This window comes from Trichechus manatus, unplaced genomic scaffold (assembly GCF_000243295.1).
Source record: "Trichechus manatus latirostris isolate Lorelei unplaced genomic scaffold, TriManLat1.0 scaffold00030, whole genome shotgun sequence".
NCBI lineage: Eukaryota > Metazoa > Chordata > Mammalia > Sirenia > Trichechidae > Trichechus > Trichechus manatus.
This window is the reverse complement of record NW_004443966.1, coordinates 21,915,102-21,926,363: the sequence shown is the minus strand read 5'-3', so window position 1 is coordinate 21,926,363 and position 11,262 is coordinate 21,915,102. Positions and strand designations below refer to the sequence as shown.

General features: G+C 50.8%; 1 protein-coding gene across 3 annotated transcripts in view; it reads left to right on the top strand.

The window, feature by feature from the left end:
• The first annotated feature begins 2,972 nt into the window (after window positions 1-2,972).
• PSTPIP1 (proline-serine-threonine phosphatase interacting protein 1) overlaps window positions 2,973-11,262 on the top strand; it is a 50,916-nt gene continuing 42,626 nt past the window's right edge. Inside the window, exon 1 of one of the 3 annotated variants that reach the window (XM_023729845.1) lies at window positions 2,973-3,257. In XM_023729845.1, coding sequence (XP_023585613.1) covers window positions 3,222-3,257 — 36 coding nt within the window. In that variant the 5' untranslated portion in view covers window positions 2,973-3,221. The remainder of the gene's footprint in view (window positions 3,258-11,262) is intronic. The other 2 variants (XM_023729846.1, XM_023729847.1) reach the window with 2 other exon arrangements.

The window sequence follows — 11,262 nt, the reverse complement described above, 5'->3', positions numbered from 1 at the left end:
AAGCATGTAGGGGGAGGGAAGAAGGAAGACCTCTTTCTAGCAGAGAACTTCAGAGTTCCTCCCATCACTTCCTTTCCCAACTTCTCCAGCATGGCCATCTGCCTGGGGCTGCTCTAGGTGGACCAGAACAATTGGGAAAGGAAAACCTGATGTGTGGTAGCCTCGTGCTGGGCCTTGAAGGAGGGGAGGACTTGCCCAGATAAGGAAGATTAAGGAAGGCGTGCCAGAAGGGAGGCAGGGGAACAAATGGAGCAAAATTTTGGAGGTAGGCGTGGGAAAGGGATTTTTGGGGAGAGGGAGGAGACCTGACTGTTTGGAGCAGAAATGCGTGATACAAGGTTATGGGAGCAACACCTGGAGAGTCAAGGAAGGGAGCCTGGCGGTAAAGTTTTCTGCCAATAAGAGGGCCTTCTATTAACATAGGGCTCTAGTCTGCTTCCAGAACTAGAAGCATCACCCCATTTGACAGACGGAAAGACAGCTCAGGGAGGCTGAGTCAGTGGCTTCACAGGGTTGGTGTCACCCAGTGCAGTAATCATGGTGTAATACTCCCCCCGCCCCAGATGGATCTCTTCCTGTACCAGACCATACAAAATCCTTAGTAAGTTTTTTTTGTGCTAATGTTACTAGTAAATCATAATTCCATATATCACTCCTTCTTTTCCTTTAATTACTACTTCATTTTCAAAAAAAGTTATTGATATAGGTTTACAAATGCTACCTACCACAATATTGCAGCTAAAACACCAGAAAATCTGACAAAATTAGCAACTACAAAAACACCAGCAGCAACAAAAACAACAGCGCGTGCTTGTAGCAGGTGCAGATGAAACCTCGTGATTCAAAGCATCATTGTAATTGGGTAATAACGACAGCTCTGACCAGAAGGCATTAGAAGGTTCAAAAAGTAAATTAGCATAGAGCTTTAGCGTTGTAGGTATACTGATACATGTAAGCTGGACTTACAAAAAATGTTTTTGTTGTTATAAAAAAAGAATAAATTTCTACTGAAGCCCTGCACAAAAATTTTATAAACAGTCATTTCGGTGTCACCTCCTCTGTGTCACCCCTGTAAGCCCCTAGTGATGCCACTGGGCTGAGTCAGTGATATTAGTTAGAGGTAGTGAAGCCATTGGGATGAGAAGTACAGCCATAGCATATGGCCTTGGGAGTTTAAGGTGATATTGTACACCATTAGCTGTCTTCAGCTGAAAGCAGTAGAAAACCTGACTTGGGGAGCCTTCACCGCTAAAGATGTTCATTAGCTCATACCACAAGGATTCTGGAGGTAGGGGGCTTCTAGGAGCCGTGCAGCAACTCCAGCCCCACTGCACTGCAATTCTCCTCCATGTGTTCTCTTCCTCTTTGAATTAAAATTATTTGTGGTCAGAAAAATACTTGAGGAATCATGTGTTCTCTCTTGGGTGGTTATTTTAGAAGCCTGGGTGGGCCCCATCTCTCTAAACCCCAGGCATGCATAACTGGCACTTGAGAGCTTGGCGAGCCTTCTGCTGCAGCTCTCATCTGTCTTATCATTCCCGTCAATTGTAAGGGAGACATCAGCAAGGGTGGTGATTTGTGGATTGTCCCTGACTCATCCCTTTTTGCCAGACTGCGCTGATGGCATCTTCTGCTGAGTGGGCAGAACCTGGCTTCAAGTGGGCTCTAGCCCAGGGCTTTTCCCAAGGTGGTACCAGACGGTGCCTCCAGCACCTGCCCAACCAAATCAGAAATTCCAGAAGTGTTCTCGACACCATCTCCTTTCCAAAGACTTGGGGTGGCAGATGGGGAAACTGAGACTCGGAGAGTTGGAGGGTTTATTGAAGTCCCTCAGCCACTGAAGTGTAGTGCCCAGGCCAAACAAAAATCTGGGCCTCAACCTGGATTTTCAAACTCCCACCTCTGTCTCTCTCTTGGTTCTATCACGTTCAAGGAGTTTTAAGATCCATCTCCAGAGTGGGCCTCCCTGGCCCAGAGTGTCTAATCTTCACCACTGTGGGCAAGGGATGTGCTGTGCTGGAGACTTGGGGGCAGTGCCCATCAGGTCTCAGGCTGTTCTTTCTTGGCTAGATGCCCACTTATCCCCACCTCTATGCTCCTACAGCCCCCCAGAGTACAGCTGTGTCTGCCTCCTGATCGTGAGCTCCTTGAGGGCAGGACATGGTCTTCAGCACGGAGCAGCCAAGGTTTGATGAAGGATAGATATCCTAGGCCTGGATGAGGCCCTCCTGAATAGATTCCTGGTGAGGAGTGAAGAGTCTAACATTTCTGTACTGGCCTGGCCGGGAGTGGGTCTGGCCAGGCTGGTGGGAGACAGAACCTGAAGTTCCTGGGCTCTTCTTGCCCACATCCTTAGTTGGCCCCAAGCTCCCTAAAAGGAGTCCTGGTGGAGCAATGGTTAAGTGCTTGGCTGCTAACCAAAAGATTGGCAGTTTGAACCCACCCAGCGGCTCCTCGGGGGAAAGACCCGGCAATCTGCTCCTGTAAAGATTACAGCCTAGAAAACCCTCTGGGGCAGTTCTGCTGTGTCACATGGGGTTTCTATGAGTTAAAAATATGTTCAATGGCACCTAACAACAACAACAACAAGCTCCCTAAATGTATGGCCTCAGGGAATGCCCTAGCCCCTTCTCAAGTTGAGACATTCCAGCAGGGGACTGCCATCAAACGGCAAGCAGAGGCAAGCAGGGAGGTGGCAGGTGGCAGGCAGGGCTGCACAGGGGAGCACAGCAGCTCCACTTCCTGTGGATGAGGGCTCCAGTGCCTGCCCCAGGGGAGGTTGCACAAACCTCCCTGTGCAGGCCTCAGGCTGCCTGCCTGCCTGGCCTGAGTCCCAGCCTGCCTCTCTCGAGATCGCTGCCTCCTGCCTGGGGGTGGCATCTCCTTTCCCTGCCCTGGATCTGGACTGTGTTCTCTATCACCCGCTGGGCTGGAGAAGGGCTGGGCCAGACACCGGGGCCCGCCCTCTCATCACTGGGCACTGCTCCTTCCTCATTTTGCTGCAGATTCTAGCCCCAAACAAAACAGGTTGAGCCCTTTTCCTCCTTCAGCCGCTCTGGCTTGCAGCTGCCTTCTTAGCTGCTGCAGACGGCGCCGGCCAGGGAGGGGAGCCTGGGCTAGCCCTGCCGGCACTGGGCACTGGACAGTGCTCCTGGCTCTTGGCCCTCGGACGGCCCTGCCTGGGGCAGGAGAGCGTGCTTTGCTGCAGCAGACGCCCAAGGATGATGCCCCAGCTGCAGTTCAAAGATGCCTTTTGGGTGAGTGAAGGCTGTCGGGGTCGGCGGGGGGCAGGGGGGGGGCATTGAGAGAGTAGAATGCACTCCGGGGAAGCTGAAGTTTTCCATGGAAGTTCAAAGGGATATGACTCCCAGAGGGAGGCTGTCTCATAAAAGTAGTGATTGATACGTGACTTTGTCACGGAGGTGGCTCGGGCCACTCTCTCTTCTAAGTTGGAAGGAGAAGGGGGTACTGACTTCCCTGCAAACTTCACTGTCGTGGGCAAGGGATGTCCTCTGCACCTCCAGGGCCAATTTTTTCTCTGAGAGACCCCTCCTGCACAGCAGGATCTTTTTAGGAGAGTCTAGCATGTGGGTGGGGGCTTGAGGAGACTATGTAGAGTGGAGGAGAGGGTCTCAGGTTTGAGGACCAGACAAACTTGGGTTCATATCTTGGCTCTGCTACTTACAGACTGAGCAAGGCATTGTAGGTGTCTGAGCCCCAGCTTCCCCATCTATACAGTGGAGATAAATAATAATAATAATAAATATATCAAATGGATGGGAGGATTAAACAAGGTGAGTTAATGTAGTAAAACCCCAGCACTTTGCTGGTACACCAAATGGTAATTTTCTTTCTCTCACCCAACACCTCTTCGCTTGGAGACCTTGGGGGTTCTTCCAGGTAGCAAGGTGGGCTGGGCAATTCCTTGCTCACGTCTTAAATCCAGTACAGGCCTGAAAAGTCCTCCTTCTCTCCCCAGGAAATAACTGGCTGGCTCATGGAGGTAAAATGGCTTGGCCCAGGTCACATGGCTAGCAAGCCCAGTTTGGATCCCAGATCCCCTCAGCTTTTTTCCAGCTGTCCTTTAACCATCCCCTCTTCTCCTTAAGCCTGGCTGTCCCCAGGGCGCTCCTTCCAACCCTGCAGAGGGCTGTCTGATCTTGTGCTCAGCAGGCTCTTCCCCAGCCAACAGCCTGACCCTCCCCGGGCCCTTTCTTGGGGCCAGCAGCCAGAGAGATGACAGCTTATGAGCCAGGCCTGCCTTCCTTCCCTTCCGGGCCATAATCTGCTTGAGGCCTGTGGCCAGCGTGTGAGTGGCCTGATCCTGCCTTCACTGGGTGCACAGGGGGCAAAGAGCTAGCTTGGGAAGGGCACCCTGCCCCTCTCTGGGCCTCTGTTTCCCCATCTCCACAAAGAGGGGCTGGGACCAGCCAGGAGGAGCTGGCTGGGCTCATTTTGAGCACCATGGTGCTTACTACCAGACTGGCAGCTGGAGCCCCAAGGGGGTGGGGGTGACAGGGAGTCACCATGTCACTGCCCTGACTTGGAGTACAAAGTTGGGGGAAGGAGCAGAGCCTGGAAATCCAGGCCGCTCTGTAGCCCAGGCCAGGCCAGGAGACCCTGACTGTTCTATCCGTGCCCAGAGGCCCTGGGCTGTTCTTTTCTGGCACAGAGCTGGGGCAAGGAGCAGCCCCCATGACAGGATCTGGGTGGGAGGAAGGAGAAGTGGGAGGAGACATAAGGAAACAGGGTGTGGCAGCAGCAGCAAAAGCAGCAGCAGTGGCAAGAACCCAGCCCCGTCAGTGGTGGGTTCTTCCTGAGTGGTGGCACCCCGCCCATGCAGAGTACTTGCCCCAGGTCTGAGTGGCTGTGGGCGTCACGGCCTCCAGGTGCCTCTCTCCTCCATGGCTGCTCCCTGGGCTGTGTGAAGCTGAAGCTTTCCCAGGGAAGGCCAGACAGGGAGGGGGAGAAAGAGGCTAGTGGGAATCTCTCACATTGAGCCTGGGCTGACGCCTCCGAAGTCACTGTCAGCATCACCTCCCCCAAGAGCTCTGAATTCTAACTAACACCTCTGCTGATGCTCACCCCGGCCCAGCTGTGATGACAACGAACATTCACTGAGCACTAACGATGCGCCAGGTGTGTTCTCAGGACTGTGTATGTATTAACTCGTCTAATCCTCACAGCGAGGCAATGGTGGTTCAGTGGTAGGATTCTTACCTTCCATGTGGGAGACCGGGGCTCAAATCTTGGCCAATGCACCTCAAGTGCAGCCACCACCCGTCTGTCAGTGGAGGCTTGTGTGTTGCTCTGATGCTGAACAGGTTCCTGCGGAGCTTCCAAACTAAGTCCAAACTAAGACAAACTAGGAAGAAAGACCTGGCACTCTACTTCCAAAAATAAGCCAATGAAAGCCCTACGGATCACAGCTATCTGGTCTGAAACTAGGAGCGGATTAACCAGTAAGCAAGGTACACCCAGGCTTACAGAAAGCAAGGTACACACAGGCTTACTTGCGTTTACTTATCTATAGTGCACAATTTCACGAGGCTTCACCACATCTTTGATGTGGTGAAAAACAGGTGAAATTGTGCACTATGGATTAGTAAGAAAGCACATGTAAGCCTGTGCGTACCTTGCTTATTGGGTAATCTGGCCCTGGGTAATCATGGGGATGGCGCAGGACCGGGCGCTGTTTCGTTCCATCCTGCATAGGGTTGCCATGAGTCAAGGGGCGACTCTGCGGCAGCTAACGACAACAATCCTCACAGCAACCCATGAAGATGCTATTGGTATCCCTGTTATTCAGATGAGGAAATAGAAGCCCAAGGTCACATAGCTGGGGTTAAGGCAACAGGCTGGCTATGCTACATTTTTTCTCTATTTATCTGGCAGATCACTGAATCTTTGGGCCTCAGAGTCCACATCCGTGAAATGATGGGAAAAATTCTGTTCTTTCTACTTTCCAGAGGGGTAAGAGGGTCAGATGGGGTAGTTAGAGCAGTACTTCGAGGCTCAATTTACAGACAAAGCTGTAAAACAGAGAAAAGACACACAGCTCTGACTGAAGTGGGCGTGTTGGGGACAGACTTAGCTTGCTTGCCCCCACCTCGACCCCAGCCTTCCCACTAGGCCCAGCATTGCAGCAGTGCACTGTCTGGAAACCACTAGTCTTTAAATAAACCCATTGCCATTGAATCGATTCCAACTCATAGTGACACTGTATGACAGAGTGGAACTGCCCTGTAGGGTTTCCAAGGAGCAGCAGGTGGATTTGAACTGCTGACCTTTTGGTTAGCAGCCATAGCTCTTAACCACTGCACCACCAGGGCTCCAGTCTTTAAGAAGTGGAAGGAAACCCCTGAACTGAAAGGATCTTGTCTAATACTACAGCCTTCAGTCACCGAGCCATCTTACCTATCCAGAACACAAGCGAGAACCAGCCCTGCTCTGGCACTAGCTCGCAGTGTACCTCGGGCAGGGAGGGGAGCAAGAGTGGTTTCTGAGGAAGCTGAGGTGATGTCACTAATAGCTGGCATTAAAGCTCATATACTTTACTCATAGAAGTCCCATAGCTTTCAGTCAGGGCCTATGAACTCTGATTTTGCCTACAATTTTAACAAGCTTAGTCAGATAGATGGTCTTTTAACCTACAGATAGACAGTTGCTGTCAAGTCGCCTCCAACTCAAGTACAACAGAACAAAACATTTTCCAGTCCTGTGTCATCTTACCATCACCAGCATGTTCAAGTCTATTGTTGTGGCTCTTATGCCAATCTATCTTACCAAGGGTCTCCCTCACCCTCACTGTCGTCTGCTTCCCAGAACAGGGTGTCTTCCTCCAGCGACTGATCCATCCTGATGTTGTGTCCAAAGTAAGAGAGTCAGACAGTGTTCTGTTGTGATCCATAAGGTTTTCATTGGCTAATTTTCAAAAGTAGATTGCCAGGCCTTTCTTCCTAGTCTGTCTTAGTCTGGAAGCTCTGCTGAAACCTGTCCACTATGGGTGACCCTGCTGGTATTTGAAATACCAGTGGCATCGCTTCCAGCATCACAGCAACATGCAAGCCACCACAGTATGACAAGCTGACGGGTGGTGGTTTAACCTACAGATGCAGCAGTTAGTCAGGGTGAATGTTGGTGGGTCTGAACTGTTACAGGCAGTTTCATAGATGGCTGGTAGCTTGATAGGAAAGAGATGGAAAAATTATGAGAAGCAGACGTGATGGCTCAGAAGTGGTAGGGCCTTTCAGTGTGGGAGCAGCCACAGTCCCAGCCCTTGGCAGGCCTGCATTTGCAATCTTGTCCATGTGGCTACACAGCATTTATTTATAGCCTGCTTTTATCTGCAGCAGAGTATTCAGATGCAGGGCAGTGTGCGGGTGAGGCAGAGGGGAGCTAGTGGCAGGGGGAGGGAATGAGTAATTCGATTTCTGTTGTACACACACGGTGATAAAGAGCATCACCGTTCTGCAGGAAGTTTGTGGCCTAGCACAGAGCAAGGCAGCCAGTGCGACAAGGCTGAGGTTGAGAATCCCAGGCATCCAAGCTGAGAGGGCCTTAGATCTCATGTAAGCTGACCCAGCACTGAGTCAAAGGGGCAAGGAAACCCAGAGAAGGCAGACGCCCTCCCCCGCCCCACACACAGCTTGCTAGTGGCTCTGCGAAACTGTGCTGTGAGAACCCACTGTCTGTCTGTATCCTCAGGACAGGGCTGGCAAGTGGGGTACATGCTAAGGAAATGCTTGTAGAAGAAGTGAATGACCAGTGAATGTCTACATGGTTCACCCAGCCATTCTGTAAACCCGTTATCTCCTTGATTTCATGTCAGTTACATTCTACAGACGTTTTTTGAGCAGAGTCTACCTGCTTTGCTAGGTCATCCAAGCTGGACCCTTGAGCTTCACCTCCACATCCAATTAGCCAATGGTCTTCAAGTCCTACCCAAATCAGTGCTCTGAGCTGTGCCTGTCCACCACACCCAACTCCCTCCCAGACCTATGTATCCAATGGCTTTTGGAAAGATGTCATTGGATATTGTTTTAAGAGTAGAAATCTAGCTCTGACCCGGGTTATATTGAGGTCTACTATCCTATCTTTTTGGGGTAACCCATTGCCTTTGAGTTGATTTTGATTCACAGCGACCCTATAGGACAGAGCAGAACTGACCATAGGTTTCCAAGGCTGTAAATCTTTATGGAAGCAGACTGCCACATCTTTCTCCTGCAGAGCAACTGGTGGGTTAGCAACCGAGCGCTTTAACCACTGCACAACCAGAGCCCCTTTTTGGAGTAGTTAGAAAGAAAAGTAAGGGCCCGAGGAGTTTGGGCCACATACACGTGCAGTGACCCCTTCACCCTCTGGTTTCACTGAGGGGGTGTGGAGAGGACAGGTCTGAATTTTTTCCTGTGACGCAAGGTCATCTCTCCTCATCTGGAATCCTCTATGCCAAACCTCACCATTTGGCAGGTGAAGGCTCCACAGCTGGGTAGGGGGACTGACTCACCCAGGGCCCGGGACTGAGGCTGGGCTGGACCTGCCCCTCCCCTACGTGGCTGCTGTTTCCTTTCCTACTTCTGACTTTTGGAGGTTCCCATGTAGGAGGCTACAGAGAAGGAGACTGAGGGGTCCCACATTGGCCTATCCTACAACTGCATGTCCCCTGCCCCAGGAGCACCTGTTCTGTCCCAAGCACTTAAAACTATGTACATGCCTTCTAGAGAAATCAAATCAATTAACATAAGATCCTAAAAGGAAAGTGGGAAAATACAGAAAAATAGGAAAAAAGCACCCTCAGTCTCATCACACAGAGATAACTGGTAATATCTTGGTATGTTTCCAGAAGGTTGTTTTACATGGGTGTGAGCATATTGTGGATGCCATTTTGTATTCTGTTTTGTTTTTTTTAAAAAACATGACTTCACTGGGAATGTTTGTGGGGGTGGGTGTGATTTCCTCGTTTTCAACATCACCATTGTTAATGATTAGGTACTTCTACAGCTTGTTGATTTGGTGAACATGCTATGATTTATTTATCCAGTCACCTATGGTTGGACATGTAGGTTACTACCAATTATCTACTATTCTGGATAGTGATGTAATGGGTAGATCTTTGAGTATAAAGGTTTTCCACTTGAGGATTATTCCTTGGGTAGATTGCCAGAAGAGGGGGAATTGTCTAACTCTTGGCACTTGCAGCCACTTTGGGATCCCTCATAGCCCGCTGGTTGGGAAGGAGCCTTTTTAAGCAGGAAGGAGGGGCGAGAGTGGTCTGGAAGGGGGCTGGGCCTGCTCTGACTTTGTGGGAAGACTTCCCGCAGGGCAGCTCCCTGTGGCCTTGCAGACCGAGGACACCAGTTGGCTGAGGAGTTAGCTCTCTAGAGAAGCAGGGGCTTGTCGCTGGTGTAGGAGGTAAGAGAGGAAGGTGCTGGCTGTCCCACCTGACTTCCCGATGCCTTCCTTGCTACGGCTGTCAGAAAAAATGAGAACACTCTGTCTGCACGGATTGGGCAAGCTCTTCAAGACGTGGTATGAAGTGTAAAAAGCACATAGCCGAACAGTGTATCTGGTATGCAGCCCGTTGTGAGAAGCGAGGAAAATAAGCATTTATGTTGGCGTAGGCTTGTATTACCAGAAAGAATCTCTGGGAGGAAACACAGGAAGCGAATTGAAGTGGTTACCTGTTGGGGGAGTGAGAGAAAAGAGATTGATGGGGGCTGAGGGCTGGGGGGCGGTGAACCGTTTCACCATATACTGTTTTTATACTGTTTGATCTTTTTTTTATGGGTCTTTTGAACCATGTAAATGTATTACTTACTCCAAAAATCTAAAAATTATAAAGGAGACATTTATTTCAAGCTCCACGAAGATTCCTTTCTCTGGCCCCAGCTACTTAAATCATCTGCAGAGAAGTGACAGCAGTGCCTGTTGGCTGAGTGCCTACTATGTGCCAGGCACTGTGCCAGCCACTCCACATGTGTCCCCAAACCACCAGGCAAGGAAGAGTTTTCAATGTCCTCCTGTATTTGTGGTGGAAACTGAGGCACGGAAGGCCAAGGGCCTAGCCCAAGGTCACCCAGAACGTGGCAGAGCACGGCCTCCCACCCTGGTCTGTCAGACTCCATCACGCTCTGCCCCCGAGTTCAAAGAAGATCAGCCAGTTTGCTCTTGGTTCAATTATCATTCGTGTTTGAAGTGCAGCTAGGAGGAAAGGGCGGTCCCACAGTATCAACACTGGTTTCTTTGGATTTGGAAGCAGGATGGTTTTTCTCTCCCTTGTCCCCCCTTAATTTTCTGCAAGTGAACACCCATTACATATGTCATTAAAAGGAAAATGTTTAAAAACAGAATGAAGCAATTTCTGTTTTCACAGCCCAGATGGTATCATCAGGCTAGAATTTTTGATTTGACAGCACTGCCCCCTCCATATACTCTGTGCCCACTTTGTGGTGCACAGCCCCCAGGCATCCGAGAAGGAGGCTCCTCTGTGCCACACACAGGACGGGGCCAGCACCCGATGGTATTAGATGACTGCAGACGTTTGTGGTCATGCTGTCTCTGCCACTGCCATACCTCTGGATGGTCACTTCTAAGATTTACTGGCTGCAATGTCCTGGGTCAAGAACGCAACCGCCAACCTTCTATTTTATTCTTGGCAGAAAGCCAGATCTCCTTTTAGATGATCCATTTGCACTCCAGTTCCCTGGAGCTTGTGCACTTTTCCTGGCTGCTCCTGGCATCTACACTTCCCAGGGATATCCTCTGGAATAGAGAAGGAGGGCCTTGCTTGGGCCTTGAATTGTGGGTGAGAATTTGGGAGACAGCAGGAGGGAAAATGGCGCTTCAGGCGGAAAGAATGGCATGGGCAAACGTGTGCAAGGGGCTGGGCACAGTAGGGCTAGAAGACAGTTTTCTGGCCCAGAGATTATGCAGGGTGACTGGTAACGAGGAGAGTGGGTGGTCACAAGGGAAGGCCCAAGCTGTTTCCTCTCGTGCAGAAGGGCTTGGAGGCTGCAGGCTGTGGGTGGGATGCCCTCCCGCCTCGGGCAGAGCCGGGCTGACGCTGCAAACCATATGCTGGAGGGAACTTGGTGCAGAAACAGAAACCGCCTCTGCTCCAAGCGAGAGTGGTGTCCTGTGCCCTGGGGGCTCCCACACAGGACTCCCCTTGGGGCTGGCCCTGGAAGGCCTCTCCCACACAAGCCAGTCACTCTCTGTCCTCCAGGCTCAGAAGGATACAGGCTTTTCTGAAGCCTTATCTGC